General features: G+C 44.3%; 2 protein-coding genes across 3 annotated transcripts in view; one reads left to right on the top strand and one right to left on the bottom strand.

Annotated features, from left to right (window-relative positions):
* Positions 1-1,678, top strand: part of LOC124040871 (sodium/potassium-transporting ATPase subunit beta-1-interacting protein 3-like) — a 140,708-nt gene extending 139,030 nt beyond the window's left edge. For both annotated transcript variants that reach the window (XM_046357980.1, XM_046357978.1), the window contains one exon: positions 1,155-1,678. In XM_046357980.1, the coding sequence (XP_046213936.1) occupies positions 1,155-1,168 (14 nt within the window). In that variant the 3' untranslated portion in view covers positions 1,169-1,678. The remainder of the gene's footprint in view (positions 1-1,154) is intronic.
* A 3,951-nt stretch (positions 1,679-5,629) lies between these two features.
* LOC124041680 (baculoviral IAP repeat-containing protein 7-like) lies at positions 5,630-11,350 on the bottom strand. The gene is made up of 8 exons (XM_046359547.1): positions 10,719-11,350; positions 9,763-9,862; positions 9,569-9,647; positions 9,361-9,406; positions 8,172-8,387; positions 7,264-7,329; positions 6,861-7,088; positions 5,630-6,774 (listed from the first exon to the last, which is right to left on the bottom strand). Exons 1-7 carry the CDS (start codon positions 11,266-11,268, stop codon positions 6,889-6,891), a joined length of 1,257 nt encoding a protein of 418 aa, XP_046215503.1. The 5' UTR covers positions 11,269-11,350; the 3' UTR covers positions 5,630-6,774; positions 6,861-6,888.
* Between the last annotated feature and the right edge of the window lie 7,907 nt (positions 11,351-19,257).

Raw genomic sequence — 19,257 nt, 5'->3', positions numbered from 1 at the left:
TGTGTTTTCATTAAAGGTTAGCCCATATAAAATCAATAAATATATGAATTGTACAGGTTTTGTTATTGGGATGAAGTAGATAAAAAACCGTATCATGGTAGACTATTCTTCTGTGACTCGTATCAACGTTCTTTCTGGTTCTGCTCGCTCTGTGTGGGAGAATGATTCAGCCTGACTGGAGTAAACAACACTATTAAACCTGCTATATCTTGTCTGAAGGCTCAGGAGAATATGTAGGTTTGTCATGTCATTGTGTGTGTGTGTGCGTGTGTGTGTTTGTGCATTTATGCATATAGACATACAGGTAGCTGCCAAATAAAGGAAACACAAACATATTGTTTTAATAGGGCCACCACAAGCTGCCAGGCGACCTTCAACGCACCTTGGCATAGATTCTACAAGTGTCTGGAACTCTATCGGAGGGATGCCACACCAGTCTTCCTCCAGAAAATCCGTCATTTGGTGTTGTGTTGATGGTGGTGGAAAACACTGCCTAGGCACCACTCCAGAATCTCCCACAGGTGTTCAATTGGGTTGAGTTCTGGCGGCTGCGACGGCCATGTCATGAAACATCAGCAAGTTCAGCAGTCTTCATCACTGAAGCTCCTGTTAAACCTGCCCCAACAATCACCACTCTTTCAAAGTCACTGAGCTCTCTTCTTCCTGCCATGGTAGCCGAAATAATGGGCACCTGGGCATTTTATACGACCCTAAGCACGCTGAGATGTTAATTCCACACCTGTGTGCAAGCACCTGCTATCAACATACTTTGTGTACCTCATTTACTCAAGTGTTTCCTTTATTTTGGCAGTTACCTGTAGATAATACCATGGATTGGAGGTTCCCTGCCTTATAACCACCATCACAGCTTCCATTGGAATGATCTATTCAATTATGCAGGAAACTTAATAACAATTTGGGCAGTGGCGTCAGTCCTTTAATTTCCCTTAGCCCAAATGGAAGTATTATTAGCCTGCAGGACATCTCTCCTGATAGCTTCATCATCTCTGTTGCAAATGAGACAGAAGGAATGTTTTCCCCTCCTCCAGCACTAGGGATATAAAGCCTAGATAATAAATGTACTGGAAATCCTGTGTACTCATGTGCATGTGTTCCTCACCCACTCACTGTCTTCTGTGTTCTATCACCTCCAGGTCTACGTAAATAGGGCAGAAGGCAACATTGCAGGTTCCGATGGAAACAAAGTGGCCGCTCTGACTGACACAACAACCGTCCGAGAATTCACTGGGGCAGGCCAGACATTCCTCTGGTTCTCTACATCTCTTCAGTCCTTCAAACATGTAAATTACTGGTTCTCTGCTTAATGATGACTGTACCTCCCAGTTCTGTTGTTAGTGGGAGGGAAGGAGAGGATATGGTTGGGGGATGGGGAGGGGGTAATTACAGTGTAACATGGGCCTGATCTCTTACTGTGTACTCAAATATAAATAATTTATCTAGAACTACAAACGGCATCCGACATAGACGTACAGTACCAGCTGTCAATTGCTGTATTTCTGTCCATTGTTCTAGCAGGACTAGTGATCTATCTATAGATCATAGCTATATATACAGTACCAATCAAAAGTTTGGACACACCTACTCATTCAAGGGGTTTTCTTTATGACTATTTTCTACATTGCAGCATAAAAGTGAAAACATTGACGCTTTGAAATAACACATATGGAATAAATTAGTAGCCACCCTTTGCCTTGATGACAGCTTTGCACACTCTCACATTCTCTCCACCAGCTTCACCTGGAATGCTTTTCTAACAGCCTTGAACGTGTTCCCACATGCTGAGCACTTGTTGGCTGCTTTTCCTTCACTCTGCAGTCCAACTCATGCCAAACCATCTCAATTGGGTTGAGGTCAGGTGATTGTGGTGGCCAAGGCATCTGATGCAGCACTCCATCACTCTGCTTCTTGCTAAAATAGCCCTTACACAGCCTGGAGGTGTGTTGGGTCATTGTCCTGTTGAAAAACCAATTATAGTCCCAATAAGCTTAAACCAGATGGGATGACGTATTGCTGCAGAATGCTGTGGTAGCCATACTGGTAAAAAGAGTGCCTTGAATTCTAAATGAATCACTGACAGTGTCACCAGCAAAGCACCCCCACACCTCCTCCTCCATGCTTCACGGTGGGAACCACACACGTGGAGATATTCCATTCACCTACTCTGCATCTCACGGCGGTTGGAACCAAAAATCGCTAATTTGATCTCATCAGACCACCGGTCTAATGTTGATTACTCGTGATTCTTGGCCCAAGCAAGTCTCTTCTTATTATTGGTGTCTTTTAGTAGTGGTTTATTTGTAGCAATTCGACCATGAATGCCTGATTCACCCAGTCTCCTCTGAACAGTTGATGTTGAGATGTGTCTGTTACTTGAACTCTGTGAAGCATTTATTTGGGCTGCAATTTCTGAGGCAGTTAACTCTAATGAACTTATCCTCTGCAGTAGAGGTAACTCTGGGTCTTCCTTTCCTGTGGCGGTCCTCAAGAGAGCCAGTTTTAACATATTGCTCTATGGTTTTTGCGACTGAAGAATCTTTAAAAGTTATTGAATTTTTCCAGATTGACTGACCTTCATGTCTTAAAGTAATGATGGACTGTCGTTTCTCTTTGCTTATTTGAGCTGTTCTTGCCATAATATGGACTTGGTCTTTTACCAAATAGGGCTATCTTCTGTATACCACACAACTGATTGGCTCAAACGCATTAAGAAGGAAAGAAATTCCACAAATTAACTTTTAAAAAGGCTCACCTGTTAATTGAAATGCATTCCAGGTGACTAGCTCATGAAGCTGGTTGAGAGAATGCCAAGAGAGTGCAAAGCTGTCATCAAGGCAAACGCTGGTTACTTTGAAGAATCTCAAATATAAAGTATATTTAGATTTGTTTAACACTTTTTTACTTACTACATGATTCCATGTGTTATTTCATAGTTTTTATGTCTTCACTATTATTCTACAATATAGAAAACTGTAAAGGAAACCCTGGAATCAGTAGGTGTGTCCAAATGTTTGACTGGTACTGTATATATGTATATACACACACACTTAAACTTGTGTGAACCCGGCAGTTCATCCTTCCTTCTGTTCTCTGGTCTGAAAGGCCTCACTGTCTGTGGCTTTGTGGTTTGGAGTGTTATTATGGCTTGGTCACAGATCCTCTTAGGCTGAATTACAGTTGAGCCCGTGGAATGGAATGAACTATTGTGTTCTGTTGTTTACTTGAGGCCAGGATCTGTGCACATAAATACACAGGAAAAGCAGTAAGAGGTAGGGAGGGAAGGGGGAAAGGAGTGGGAGACGGGGAGGGAGGGAGGGAGGTAGGGAAACAAAGCAACCAAACCTACAGGGGCATCAGTCAAAAATAGAACCAGAGGAAAAAAAGATGGAAAAAGACTGAGTCAGGGTTTTGAAATGCAAACTAAACAACAACAACCTCATAACAGAGATAGCTTAAGGTATTACAGTAACAGGCAATAATGTTTGAGTCTTTGTTCATCTAGTCTTACTCACAGTGATGTGAATGGTTATGATATACAGTGTTTCAGTAGACTTAATCTGTAAACTGTAGAGCGGGATGGAATGAAAGGAAACAGTTAATGGTGTGGAGCTTTGAGGTTTGTGTCAGGATTTAGATGTGTCTTAAAGCCCCTGTCCAAAAACCCAACTGCCTCCAACTACTGTGAGGGTTTGAGTGTTTGACAGTTGATCATAAGTCATACACTGTGTGGCTCCCTGTATTTTCTATCCAGAATAGTATGATATGAGAGGTAGTTTGTCTACATTTCCCCTCCATACAAAGGTATTGAATGGAGTGTAAATGGTTTTAAGTAGCACAAATATAGCAAAGCAAGAGAGCAGAGCCATAGTGTACACCACCTGTTTTCTCTATCATTCCATCTATAGATCGATGATTCAACTGTGATACATTTTAGTCCTTTTTTCATAGCATGTTTGAATGGGTTTTGTATGATAACTGTGGATATTCTGTATTATACGGTAATAATCTATTGTATGTTTGGGTCTCTGTGGGTTTGGGGAGCAGTTATCCCACAATCCATAGACATAAACTATTTTGTCCAAACTTTAAGATGGGGGCGTATTTGGACTTAGTGTTACAGAGTGTGTAACTGCCTGGGTCTTTGGCTGTGTCCCTTTATGAGTAGAATGGAGTTGCCACTAGACACTAATCTAAGGTGAGTTTTGGGTTTCATCCCTCATTAAGATTTGAGAAGGGGCGACTGATCATAGATCTGTGCCTAAGAGCACCTCATCTCCCTGGACTGTCCACTTTCTGCCTTAATCTTCCTGTGTACCATTACTGCCCCCTGCTGTTGAATGTAGTCATGTACACATTCAAATACTACTGAATGTTTTTTTTTTTTTTACCTTTATTTAACTAGGCAAGTCAGTTAAGAACAAATTCTTATTTTCAATGACGGCCTAGGAAGTGGGTTAACTGCCTGTTCAGGGGCAGAACGACAGATTTGTACCTTGTCAGCTCGGGGATTCGGACTTGCAACCTTTCGGTTACTAGTCCAACGCTCCAACCACTAGGCTACCCTGCCGCCCCCATGTTTCTGTTCTGGACTTCAACAAAGCCCTCTGCTTTGTCATTTAGGGTTTCATGGCATACTGTCTATTGATAAGATATAATACACCGTTTGGGTTATTGGCCTACTGGACCCCATAGAAAGGTCCAGTGTACCACCCTGCATGTATGTATGAAGCCTATATCTCACTGTATACTTCTTTATCTCCATGCTATCCACTCAGTCTTATACCTGACGCCGTTCAGAAGAACAAATGTACTTCTTAGTTCCAACTGAAGCCTCTACATTCATTTGCATTTATTTGTGTCATTTGTCTTGATGCAATCTGCTGTGGCATGAATGTGATGAATACCCTCGTTAAATCAAAGCTTGTTTTCTACTTAATCAAAAGAGCCTTGAACACAGCACGTATGGAGACTGGAATTTGGTTCAGTCTCATGTTTCCGGCACCTGATCAACACCTTATCCCCCTGTGGGCTTGATAGACAGGCTTCTGAGCTAATGTTATGAAATACACAGCTGTCTCTCAACTGATATTGGCTTCATATGAATGATCAACACCTTATCCCCTTGTGGTCTTGATAGACAGGCTTCTGAGCTGATGATATGAAATACACAGCTGTCTCTCAACTGATATTGGCTTCATATGAATGTGTTTGCAGAACAGTGGTAGTGGCTTCAGTGATGGTGCAAAAATAATGATTGTAAACTATGAGCCTTGTTCCAAATGATATCCTGAAGTGGTGCACTATGGGGTGCACTATATAGGGAATAAGGTATAATTTGAGGTGTAAATGTAACAGTTCAGGACAGTGAAATGTTAGAGAAGAACCAGAAATATGTATTGTGCAATAGACATCATTCTGTCATAGATAATGCCAGCTCTATGCATTACATTTCTATCTGTAATACTCTTATGTTGCACTCCAATGAATAAACCCCAAGCTTATCAATACCAAGCCATGGCTGCCTGTCAATACTTATGAACAAAGGACCAGATACACTTTATGAACCGTAGCCAGGATCATTACCAACAGCGAACACACACTGCACATTATGTCTTGATAAAAAAATATCTTTAGACACCTAAAATAATTTGATTTACAGGAACAGTTTTTTTCCTTTCAATGCAATACAGCCTCTGCAACAGGGAATGAAAGAGCCTGACATTGGTTAGTTGGAGCCTATTGTGGTCATGTAATGGATACCACTGGAAAAAAAGTCCACTTTGTAGATAATTGTTTTTCTATTTGTATTTGTCTTTATTTTGTAGTCCTCTTCATGTGACTCAATTATGTAATCATATTTGTCCAGACCTGTGCTGTGTTCAATAGTGTAAATATCAGTTTGTTAATAAACAAATGTTGTACTTTTTCTCCCCAAGTTCGTGGTATTCAATTGGTAGTTACAGTCTTGTCCCATCGCTGCAACTCCCGTACGGACTCGGGAGAGGCAAAAGGTCGAGAGCCATGCGTCCATCGAAACACCCCTTCCATTCCGCATTGCTTCTTGACACACTGCTCGCCCAACACGGAAGCCAGCCGCACCAATGTGTCGGGGGAAACGCCATACAACCGGCAACTGTGTCAGCATGTTTATGCGCCCGGCCCGCCACAGGAGTCGCTAGAGTGCGATGGGACAAGGACATTATGGCCGGCCAAACCTCCCCTAACCTGGACGATGCTGGGCCAATTGTGTGCCACCTCATGGGTCTCCGGGTTGCAACCGGGTCTGTAGTGACGCCTCAAGCACTGCAATGCAGTGCCTAAGACCGCTGCGCCACTCGGGAGGCCAAATGATGTATACTTTTAATAAACCAATTCTGGGTAATTTGTTTTAGGGATTATTTTTAGTATTTGTACAAACTAACTGTAATCTGATGTGCAGTTGGACTGATATTCTTGCTCTGCCAGATGATCTCTGTAAACACCAATAATTATATTGGAAATGTGTTTACTGTATCAAAATAAATATATTCAACAACTTTTACTACATCCAAAAAGAAGCCATTTTGATTTTGGAGGTTATTTTGAGCAGGGCAAATCAACAGCTGAACAGTATTGAGGTTAGGAGAATGGGTCAGATCTGTCAGGCATCTAAAATCCAGGGGACATATTCACAAAATTCTCACAGCACCTATAGAAAGATGAGCCGCCCCGAGGGGTTGTAGAATCTCTCTTCATTTGTCAAAGGCAAACAAAAGCCTAAAAGTGAAACAAGGATATTGTGTGTTGGTGTATTAGGTATACTTTTGTCATACGAATATACACACATACACACTCCGACTCACACAAGGGTCTTGTACTTGAATGCGACTCTCAGGACATGAATGCTCGGACGCTGCCTCTGATGGTGGCTCTGCAGATGGGGCAGTGACGCAGGCTGGCAGCACAGTCGCTACACACCACCAGATGACCACAGGGGATGAAGACGATGGATACCAGCTTGTCCATACACACCTTACATGTCCGCTCCTCCTGCAGCTGACGCAGGAGCTCCTCAGGGGTGGAGTCTCCCACTAATGAAATACAAACATGAATTTACAAGTGTGTGTGTGTGTGTGTGTGTGTGTGTGTGTGTGTGTGTGTGTGTGTGTGTGTGTGTGTGTGTGTGTGTGTGTGTGTGTGTGTGTGTGTGTGTGTGTGTGTGTGTGTGTGTGTGTGTGTGTGTGTGTGTGTGATATGACCTCTGACCTTTTTCTCTAATGGGTGTCTGTGTCCTGACCCCTCCTGCACTGGGACCCTGTCTCTCCACCGGCTCTGATGGGACAGAAAACACTAACAGTAAACAAGGGTGAGACACATGGTTACACACGGTGACATGATCTATTTACATCGTTAACAAGAGTCTCCATTTGTTGATTCTCAGTGTCAATCCAATCCGATCAATTCAGATGCACGAGATTATCAAAGGGATGTGTAAAAATATGAACGTGGTCAACATCAGAGTTGAAAATATCAACATGGGTCTCAGCAGGCTATTTTTAGAACACCCCTTAGGGTAAAAGTGTAATTACAAAGTTTTAGGCTGTTTATTAAAGTTATGGCCTTTACCCCTGCTCTGTGGGTCCCTGGACTCTACCCAGCCCATATGCTGGGCCATACCCCAAGACAAGTACTTCACCCACTACCAGGGTGTATATTAGCAGCACCTGCCTGGGTATAGCTCACAGGGGTTAGTAAGGGTCCATCTCTATAGACATTTGCTCTATCTAAAAGAACCCATTGCCACCCTTATGGAAAAAATACATCAATTTCACATGTGATCACGTGAAGTTTTTCAAGAACATGATTTAATGTGATCTTACGTGAAGTTGATGTGATAAAGTGACAACATGTAAAGCAACATGTGATAACATGAAACTACACGTGATCATGAAACTACACGTGATCATGATCATGAAACGACACGTGATCATGAAACTACACATGATCATGAAACTACACGTGTTCACATGGGAAGTGTTCCAAAAACAAGTTTCCACGTGAAATCATGCAGTTTTTCTGTAAGTGCCTTAAAATGTGCATTGAGCATCAGAAAGCTCTATGTAAATCCAATCCATCATTCTTAATATAATCCTTATCATGATCACCATCCTTACCCTGGACTCTGCTCTGCAGCCCCCTGGTCCTGTCCTCCTCCTCAGCAGCCAGTACGTCAGTGACCAGGCCAGACACGGAGGTGTAGTGCTGGCCGGTCAGCAGGTACTTGGTCTGGACCAGACTCTCCAGCAGGCCAGCCTCAAAGCCCATCTGGAGTACGGTCTGGACCACAGGAGACAGCATGACTGCGGGTGTGCCCAGACCACCCACCACGTCTGGCAGAGGGAGGAGATGCCGGGAGAGGGATCAAAAGAAAGAGGGAAGAGGGGAATGGAGGGAGGGGGAGAGGAAAAAGAGGACAGGAAGAGAGGAATGGAGGATGGGGGAGAGGAAAAAGAAGACATGAAGAGAGGAATGGAGGATGGGGAGAGGAAAAAGAAGACAGGAAGAGAGGAATGGAGGATGGGGGAGAGGAAAAAGAAGACAGGAAGAGAGGAATGGAGGATGGGGGAGAGGAAAAAGAAGACAGGAAGAGAGGAATAGAGGGTGGGGGAGAGGAAAAAGAGGACAGGTGTTAGGTGGGAAGTGGGGGAAAATTATATATATGAGAGAGAGTTTCACTGAAAACCAATAGCACTGAAAAATATATATCTAACCTCTAACCAATCTCTCTCTCCGTGAGAAAACCAAAAGAGATATGTGTGTTCAAGCAAAAGCAATGACCTTTTCCCACTCCTGTAAAAACAGATGGATAGCAGTGCAGATTCAGCAACAGTATGTGATGACAAGTGTGTGCATTCTATCATTTGATAAACAGCCCGGTAGAGAGAGCAGTACCCCAGGGTGTGTGACTCGATAGAGTAGGCAACCCAGGGCCCCACATCGCCTCTGACACACATTTATCCACAGGAAGAAATTCAGTTTTCAGTTGTGCTCTAATAGCTCAATTGAAAAGCACCACTGAGGGATCCATCTGTTCCTCTGCCTGTTCTCGAAAACAGCTGAAACAAGCAGTATTGTGATTATCCAGCTACATTCACATGATTAAGGTCCCACTTACGAAATACTACATCCTCTTAGTCTGCAGCCAAGGGGAAGCAGCGTATTCGCTATCCATATTTATTGTGTTTGTTCAGCACAGGTTAACACATGGGGCGGATTACCCTGTAATTTCATTTGGGGGTGGCCAAGAGAATGAAGCGGATGTAATGTAAGTTTCAATGTTTTCTTTTGTATTCTGGGACTCACCATTTTCTGAAGTAATTTCTTGAGACACCGGTGCCTGTGATCCACCCTGGAAAACAAATCCACCCTCAGGATCTATTCTGTAGTGCCCCAACACACTGCAGCGACCACAGCGGTTATGATGGCACATTATGAATATGCAAATGCTGTTTGATTTTGGTATGACAATGTATGAGAGTGAAGGACAACACTGAGGTATAAAGGTACTTACCACAGTCTCTCTGTGGAAGTGGGTAGCCTGGATGTTACTGACATAGTCACGTCCTCTCGTCTGGATCAGGAAGTCACATCTGAGGAAGGAAAGAAGTAGCCTATTGACCCAGCCGCACCGTGGACACAGAGTCAAAGGCATTACAGAATGCCTTTTTTTTACAGGGAGTGTGTGTTGGTGCTGTTGTGTGTTACCGTGGGAACCACTTGGCATGCTCCTGCCAGGGGTCATCTCCAGGTTCCCAGTTCCTCAGCCCTCCGTCACAGTGAAAGCATTTTACGTTGTCACCGTGGCCTAGGAGTGTGAGGGACACAGACCAAGTATTATCACAGCACTTACATATCATCATCACTGACACAGAGTTTACCTGAATATTAGACACACACTAAAGGAACACATTTTCTCTCTCCCACACACACACACACACACACACACACACACACACACACACACACACACACACACACACACACACACACACACACACACACACACACACACACACACACACACACACACACACACACACACACATACACATACAAATACACTCATTCACCCACACAAACAAACACACATATGCATACAGTACACACCGAGGGGAAACTGTATATGTACACAAACACAATGAGACAAATGTTCACAATGATACACACCCAAAACCGCTGTGAGAATGTGGATTGTATTATTGCATTTCCAAAACTGAATTCCAAACAAAGAAAAAGTAGTTTCTCTAATTCTCTCTCATAGTCGCTTTCATTTCTAAGCTTTAAATACCACAACAGTCTACGCACTACAGCGATAGTATTTTCTCCTTTACGCAGTCCGAGTCCTGTCCAGCTTTTTCTGTCCACAAATACATGACTCAGCGTCACTATTGTCACATGAACTCACACACAGAGACTGGAAACTCGTAGTGACCACAGTTCCACTACCCTGCTATTTCTGAATATCAAATAGCAAATGCGTAATTGCCAAGGCGTGCTTAACTTTATCCAAAAGCTAAGCTTCAACAACCCTTAATGGGACTTTATAGGGAACCAAAAGCAAGAAGTAAGTTATTAAACGTACCCAACAGAATTCAGAAAAGTTCAGAAATTCAGAAACAATTCACAACACACTGTCACCATCAACAAAGACTATTGCGTACCTGTGTAGAAGAATCCTGCCCTCGCCAGAACATTGGGCTGGACCGCAGCACCCGTGGGCCAGTTGTGGAATGTGGTGAGCCGGGATTCCTCTAACTCCATCTCAGGGTAGACAGCCTGCCCGGCCGTTCCCTGGTCGTCCACGGTCATCCTCTGGAGCTGGCTCAACAGCTGACCGTCCACGGAGTCAGAAGGGGACCTGGAAACGACAAACAGCGGGATATTCCCAACGGCCCTACCCAGCACGAAACTACAGGTGGGGAAGTGCCTCTTGTGTTCGAGGATCGGACTGTCCCCATGGACCCAGTACCGCAGGATCCCTCCGCAACAGAAGCACTGAACCTTATCTTCTGTCCCCAGAAAATAGAATCCCGCTCTGGCCAGGTTGCCCGCGGTGACTGGTGTGTCCCTCCGCCAGTTTTCAAAAGTTCGAAGCCGCTCCTCCTCGCCTCGCATCTGGGGCTTCTCCAGAACATAGAGCATCTCGCTCCTGTAACCCGTCATCCTGGGACTTGTGGTGTCTTCTTTCTTCTTCGGTCCTGTGCCAGTCATCCCCTTTCCGTTCCATAGTGGACTGTGGTAGCGCGGAGCGCACAGTGCTGGACATATATTCCCTGCAGCTGTATGAAGGGATTGCGCAGTAAAGCAGCATTCCAGAACTCACTCAACAGAAAGCAGTCAGTCCCGTGCGGTCAAACCTCGCAGCTGCAACCTGTACGCAGGGGTAGTATACATGATGTAGTAAATGTACATCTGGAACACTCCAATTAGTATGATATGTTACGTTTCGTATGGTATGTATTCATTTAGAGATGTCCGTCCCACATTTCGTATGATATGTTTCGAATTACAATTCCTATGAAATGTTACACATTGCAATTCGTACCTTATGTTAGGGTTAACGGTTAAACTGTTATTAAACTCTGAGCGGTTGTTTTGGGGAGCTTAAATTGTACCCAATCCAACAATTTCGGTCAGAAAATAGAAAGTGACACATCATTCGAAAGCGACTTCACTTTTCTTTTTGAAAATTAATCTCAAATTTTACTGCTAAGGATATCACAAGAATTCCCCCGCCACTGCCCCCCTCCAAGCACCCCCTACCGGCCATAAATCATGGGCTATGTTCATATTCATACAGTATGCCATTTAGGTCAAGTCACCAAAAGTGGCAAAATGTTGTATGCATGAAAAGAGTTATAGCAGCGGGAAAATGTTTTGAGTAGAAGGTGCTCAGTGCAGGGTCAGATTTTTTAAAAATCCTAATGTGATGAGTAGTTTAAGCATAGGACATGATTAGGTAACAGCTTAAAGTAAATTGAAATACATTTGCTAAAATGATAAAGTTACTGTTGTCTATACAAAATCAATAAAAGTCATTCATAATGCTTTCACCAGAGATCATGATTAAGCCACAGAGGATCATTAGCTTCTTGTAAAGCTTCAAATCACAAGCATGTAGACCTCCCCCCTCTGTTTTCTTTTGTAAATACTTTCTTAGCACTTATTTTTCTTGAACTACATTGTTGGTTAAGGGCTTGTAAGTAAGCATTTCACTGTAAGGTCTAGCTAGACCTGTTGTATTCAGCACATGTGACAAATCAAATTTGATTGGATTTATTTTCAATTTGGGCGCGCGGGTGGCAATTGGCCTAGCTGATTATTGACTGAAAAGCAATGCATGTCAAATATGTGTGAAGATCATTTATTGTGCATAATTTTAAATGTTGAGACAAGAACAAGGGGAGGAGTGTGTGGTGAAGATATTGGCATGTTTTCTTTCCAGCGCTTAGCTCTCCCTAATATGCTCAGCTGTCTCACGCCAATTCTTGCAGATTCATTGTTTTATTGTACTAATTGTTTGCCCATTGATTCTTTATTTTGATCAACTCCCCATTACATTTGTCACCAGTAGTACATTTACCATTAATTCCCATAATTTGGTCATGTACATTTCTGTTCATGCTTGGATTAATTAGGCCTGCAGTCATGTATGTTCTCATTCTCTGAGAGGATAGTTGGTTGCAGAGTTCACAACCTGCTACACTTGTGAAGAAACAAGTTTTGGTTCATTTCCTACCATCATTTTTTTATTTAGTCCATTTTGTCATTGTATTTTGTTTGAAGGACCCCATGTGAGCAATGAACATGTCTGGTTTCTCTGTCCTCTTAATGTTGACGGGGAGCACGAGCACGAGCACGAGCACGCATGCAGGTAGACTAACTGACCTGCTGCACGTATCACCACCACTAATAAACTGAGCTTCATTTTTTATTCACCTCACACAATAAGTCAACAAAATCATTTTGTTGTATTCCATGTGAATGATAATAGTTCCTCACAGTAGCCTATTTGAAAGATCTTTCCAACACTCCTCCTCGATAATCAGCGGGCCTCGGCTTATTTTTTTTGGTGGGGATGCCTGTTTTGCATGTTATTTTAACATTGATGCGTGTAACTGTTATGCAGGTGAATGAGGACCCAAAAGCGACTTGGCGAAAACAGAGTCTTTAATCCAGTAAAGTAACTTTACAATCAAAAGGCATAATTCTACTCGTAATGACGAGAACAGACTGGAGACTTGATCAAGAACTGCAGGTTGCCTCGGGAAGGCACTTGAACGTAGCAGACTCAGACACCTGCTCACCACGCAGCATCTGAGGGAAACACGACACGACAGGGCGATACATAGACACAGCACGGTGAACAATAGACAAGGATCCGACAGGGCAGGAACGGAAAACAAGGGGAGAAATAGGGACTCTAATCAGGGAAAAAGATATGGAACAGGTGTGGGAAGACTAAATGATTGATTAGGGGAATAGGAACAGCTGGGAGCAGGAACGGAACGATAGAGAGAAGAGAGAGAGGAAGGGAGAGAGAAAAAGGGGAACGAACCTAAAAAGACCAGCAGGGGGAAAACGAACAGAAGGAAAAGCAAAATGACAAGACAATCTAAGACAAAACATGACAGTACCCCCCCACTCACCGAGCGCCTCCTGGCGCTCTCGAGGAGGAACACTGGCGGCAACGGAGGAAATCATAGATCACAAACGGTCCAGCACGTCCCGAGAAAGAACCCAACTCCTCTCCTCAGGACCGTAACGGAAAAACGAAAAAAAAGGGAAACTAGGGTACTACTCTAAAAAAAAAATGAGACACGGGTAGAGAACTGAAAGCTTTAGAGCAAACAGGACCAAACAGACCAGGAGAGTAACAACTAGGGACAGACTGAGACACAGCAAGGGCAGGAACAAGAACAGGAGAGATGTGGTCCTTCTGTAGCTCAGTTGGTAGAGCATGGCGCTTGTAACGCCAGGGTAGTGGGTTCGATCCCCGGGACCACCCATACGTAGAATGTATGCACACATGACTGTAAGTCGCTTTGGATAAAAGCGTCTGCTAAATGGCATATATTATTATTATTATTATATTATTATTATTATGCGATGGCAGGGAACAGACTGAGACCCAGCAAGACCAGGAGCAGAAAAAAAATTACCAGACTTCTGCGCGCAGTCTGAACACGCAGCCACGAAACGGCGCGTGTCACGCTCCTGAGTAGGCCACCAAAACCGCTGGCGAATAGAAGCAAGCGCACCCCGAACGCCGGGATGGCCAGCCAACTTGGCAGAGTGAGCCCACTGAAGAACAGCCAGACGAGCAGAAACAGGAACGAAAAGAAGGTTACTAGGGCAAGCGCGCGGCGACGCAGTGTGCGTGAGTGCTTGCTTAACCTGTCTCTCAATTCCCCAGACAGTCAACCCGACAACACGCCCAACAGGAAGGATCCCCTCGGGATCGGTCGAAGCCACAGAAGAACTAAAGAGACGGGATAAAGCATGAGGCTTGGTGTTCTTAGTACCCGGGCAATAAGAAATAACGAATTCGAAACGAGCGAAAAACAACGCCCAACGAGCATGACGCGCATTCAGTCGTTTGGCAGAACGGATGTACTCAAGGTTCTTTTGGTCAGTCCAAACGACAAAGGAACGTCGCCCCCTCCAACCACTGTCGCCATTTGCCTAGGGCTAAACGGATGGCGAGCAGTTCGCGGTTAGCCACATCATAGTTACGTTCCGACGGTGACAGGCGATGGGAAAAATACGCACAAGGGTGGACCCCATCGTCAGTATCGGAGCGCTGGGACAGATTGGCTCCCACGCCCACCCCGACGCGTCAACCTCAACAATAAACGGTTTAGTGACGTCAGGTGCAACAAGGATAGGAGCGGATGCAAAACGCTTCTTGAAGAGAACAGGACAACAATCATACGACCGGTGAGGAGGAAGGGAGTTGGTTCTGGACCGACTGAAGACCGTGTGCAGACCATGATACTCCTCCGGCACTCCTGTCAAATCACCAGGTTCCTCCTGAGAAGAGGGGACAGAACAAACAGGAGAAATAGCAGACATTAAACACTTCACATGACAAGAAACGTTCCAGGAAAGGATAGAATTACTAGACCAATCAAAAGAAGGATTATGACACACTAGCCAGGGATGACCCAAAACAACAGGTGTAAAAGGTGAACAAAAAATAAAAAAGAAATGGTCTCACTATGGTTACCAGATACAGTGAGGGTTAAAGGTAGTGTTTCATATAATATACTGGGGAGAGGACTACCATCCAAGGCAAACATGACCGTGGGCTCCCTAACTGTCTGAGAGGAATGTCATGTTCCCGCGCCCAGGCTTCGTCCATAAAACAGCCCTCTGCCCCAGAGTCTATTAATGCACTGCAGGAAGCTGCCGATCCGGTCCAGCGTAGATGGACCGGTAAGGTAGTACATGTACTTGACGGAGAGGACCGTCTAGTAGCGCTTATCAGTCGCCCTCCGCTTACTGATGAGCTCTGGCCTTTAACTGGACATGAAATGACAAAATGACCAGCGGAACCGCAATAGAGACAGAGGCGGTTGGTGATTCTCCGTTCCCTCTCCTTAGTCGAGATGCGAATACCCCCAGCTGCATGGGCTCAACACCTGAGTCAGTGGGGAAAGACGGTAGTGTCGGAGAGAGGGGAGACACAGTTAACGCGAGCTCTCTTCTATGAGCTCGGTGACGAAGATCTACCCGTCGTTCAATGCGAATAGCGAGTTCAATCAAAGAATCCACGCTGGATGGAACCTTCCGAGAGAGAATCTCATCCTTAACCTTAGCGTGGAGTCCCTCCAGAAAACGAGCGAGCAACGCCTGCTCGTTCCAGTTACTGGAGGCAGCAAGAGTGCGAAACTCTATAGAGTAATCCGTTATGGATCGATTACCTTGACATAGGGAAGACAGGGACCAGGAAGCTTCTTTCCCAAAAACTGAGCGATCAAAAACCCTTATCATCTCCTCTTTAAAGTTCAGATAATTGTTAGTACACTCAGCGCTTGCCTCCCAGATAGCTGTGCCCCACTGCCGAGCCCGACCAGTAAGGAGTGATATGACGTAGGCAATCCGAGCTCTCTCTCTTGAGTATGTGTTGGGTTGGAGAGAGAACACTATATCACACTGGGTGAGAAAGGAGCGGCACTCAGTGGGCTGCCCAGAATAACATGGTGGGTTATTAACCCTAGGTTCCGGAGGCTCGGAAGACCCGGAAGTAGCTGGTGGCACGAGACGAAGACTCTGATACTGTCCTGAGAGGTCGGAGACCTGAGCGGCCAGGTTCTCCACGGCATGGCGAGCAGCAGACAATTCCTGCTCGTGTCTGCTGAGCATGGCTCCTTGGGACTCGAGAGTAGAGTAGAGAGAATCCATAGTCGCTGGGTCCATTCTTGGTCGGATCCTTCTGTTATGCAGGTGAATGAGGACCCAAAAGCGACTTGGCGAAAACAGAGTCTTTAATCCAGTAAAGTAACTTTACAATCAAAAGGCATAATTCTACTCGTAATGACGAGAACAGACTGGAGACTTGATCAAGAACTGCAGGTTGCTTCGGGAAGGCACTTGAACGTAGCAGACTCAGACACCTGCTCACCACGCAGCATCTGAGGGAAACACGACACGACAGGGCGATACATAGACACAGCACGGTGAACAATAGACAAGGATCCGACAGGGCAGGAACGGAAAACAAGGGGAGAAATAGGGACTCTAATCAGGGAAAAAGATATGGAACAGGTGTGGGAAGACTAAATGATTGATTAGGGGAATAGGAACAGCTGGGAGCAGGAACGGAACGATAGAGAGAAGAGAGAGAGGAAGGGAGAGAGAAAAAGGGGAACGAACCTAAAAAGACCAGCAGGGGGAAAACGAACAGAAGGAAAAGCAAAATGACAAGACAATCTAAGACAAAACATGACAGTAACATACCAGCTTGCAAACATTGTTAAAAAATATATGTTTATAAAGCCACACAAACTTTGTCTCTTTTTTGCTTTCTTGCATATGGTAGCTCCAAAATGCAGGTGTTTCAGCCAAGCTCAGTCAGCCAGTGGAAAAAACAGCCAGTGGAAAAAACAGAGCGTAGGGGTTGGTAATGTTCTCTAGTTGCGCCGTGATTGGCTCAGTGTTCTGTCACTCATGGGCATACTACGTCACCGCCAAATCTAAGGTTAGAGCACGAAAATGTAAGCCTCTTAGGTACTGCCATGGAGTTACATTAGAAGTGCCCATCCGAGAAGGCTCAAGGTCATTGGCCACAGAAAATGATGCCAATAACTACAGCAGTTTTGATTGGACTGATCTTAGCTAGCATGCTAGCAGTCATCATATTAAATCAAGTCGACAATCTACTGGCAAATCCTTTTTAATCCTTGTCATATGAAGATAATTAATGAAGAGAAATTATAGATAAAACGTATCGGTGCTCCTCGGCCATTGGACATAAACATTACACAAAAAGTTGGAAATTGCGAATTCAACAATGAGTGGTTTGTAAGGAGGCAGTGGCTGAATAGCCTGCTATTCAGTGCAGTGGGTGTGTGGTCCAAGTCTGGGTTAAAGGGTCTCTTTTCCAAGCTTAAAAGGATAAACATTCAACATTGGCCATGGTGTCAATACAGCATGACACGCTCAAAACAACTGGAAACTCAGAACTGGGAAATCTGATTTCAATGAGTTCAAGACAACTGGGAACTTCGGGAAAAAAACGAGTTCTGACTGGGAAAATACATGTTGAACGGTCATCCAACTCGGAATTGCAAGCCAGAAACGGTGGCCTCTTTCTAGAGCGCCAATCTGAAGATTACTGACGTCATCATGATTCAACCTTGTTTTCTTCAGAGTTCCCAGTTGTCTTGAAAGCACCATAAATCCAGAGAATACCAGACTTTGATGACAAAGTTCGATGACAAAATTTGCCCACGAAGGACTGCCACACCAGCTTCCTGCTCAAGTGAGTACAGCACAACAAGGTGAGTCCAAAAATGTCTTGCATAAATGTTATGCCAGGGAGATATGTACACTCTAGCAAAGAAAGTAATACTAAGTATATGTTGTGTAGTAAGCTGGTAGTAGCCCATATGCCCCACCCTAATAATTTGGTCCCGTTTCCCCTGCTAATTTTGCCTACTGTTCAGACTTGCTGGTGCACATGTAGCCTATAGCCTCTTTTAGAGAAATGTCATCATTGAATATTTTAAGAGCTTTCATTGTCTGCTTATATGCCCCCTTTATTTATCCCACAGTTATGACTTGGTGTACAGGGAGAATACTGTAAGAATGGCCCATGTTTTGAATTATGTCACTGTACATTTCAAAAGTACTGTACAAATAGTTATATTGACTACGTCCATCATAGCTCGCTCATTAATGTCTTAATTGAAATGACTGATTGCCTCTTATTTGCTTGTCGTCCCCTTATGCCATAGTTTGTACATCTCAATTGTCAGTAGAAACCACATTTGTTTAAGCAAGTCAGCCATATCAGCTATGTTTTTAGTAAATGAGGCTGAATTAACTGTTTCACTGCCAGACAAGGCTCCGCTGATAGCCAGATGTAACAATGGTAAGGTCTTCTGTTGGGACTCTTTATGTCGGCCCTAGCAGTGTCATGTTTTGTCTTATATTGTCTTGTCATTTTGCTTTTCCTTCTGTTCGTTTTCCCCCTGCTGGTCTTTTTAGGTTCGTTCCCCTTTTTCTCTCTCCCTCTCTCTCTCTCTTCTCTCTATCGTTCCGTTCCTGCTCCCAGCTGTTCCTATTCCCCTAATCAATCATTTAGTCTTCCCACACCTGTTCCCTATCTTTTCCCCTGATTAGAGTCCCTATTTCTCCCCTTGTTTTCCGTTTCTGTCCTGTCGGATCCTTGTCTATTGTTCACCGTGCTGTGTCTTTGTATCGCCCTGTCGTGTCGTGTTTCCCTCAGATGCTGCGTGGTGAGCAGGTGTCTGAGTCTGCTACGGTCAAGTGCCTTCCCGAGGCAACCTGCAGTTTATTATCGAGTCTCCAGTCAGTTCTCGTGATTACGAGTGAAATTGTTTTTATGCTTTATTTACCGCTCCGATTTGTCTAGGAGTATTGCTATTTCCTTAAACTGGATTAAAGACTCTGTTTTCGCCAAGTCGCTTTTGGGTCCTCATTCACCTGCATAACAAGCAGTTTGTGGGGACT

The sequence above is a fragment of the Oncorhynchus gorbuscha genome, linkage group LG08 (assembly GCF_021184085.1).
Source record: "Oncorhynchus gorbuscha isolate QuinsamMale2020 ecotype Even-year linkage group LG08, OgorEven_v1.0, whole genome shotgun sequence".
In the NCBI taxonomy this organism is placed as follows: Eukaryota; Metazoa; Chordata; class Actinopteri; order Salmoniformes; family Salmonidae; genus Oncorhynchus; species Oncorhynchus gorbuscha.
The sequence above is the reverse complement of the archived record's forward strand: the minus strand, read 5'-3'. Positions and strand labels throughout refer to the sequence as shown.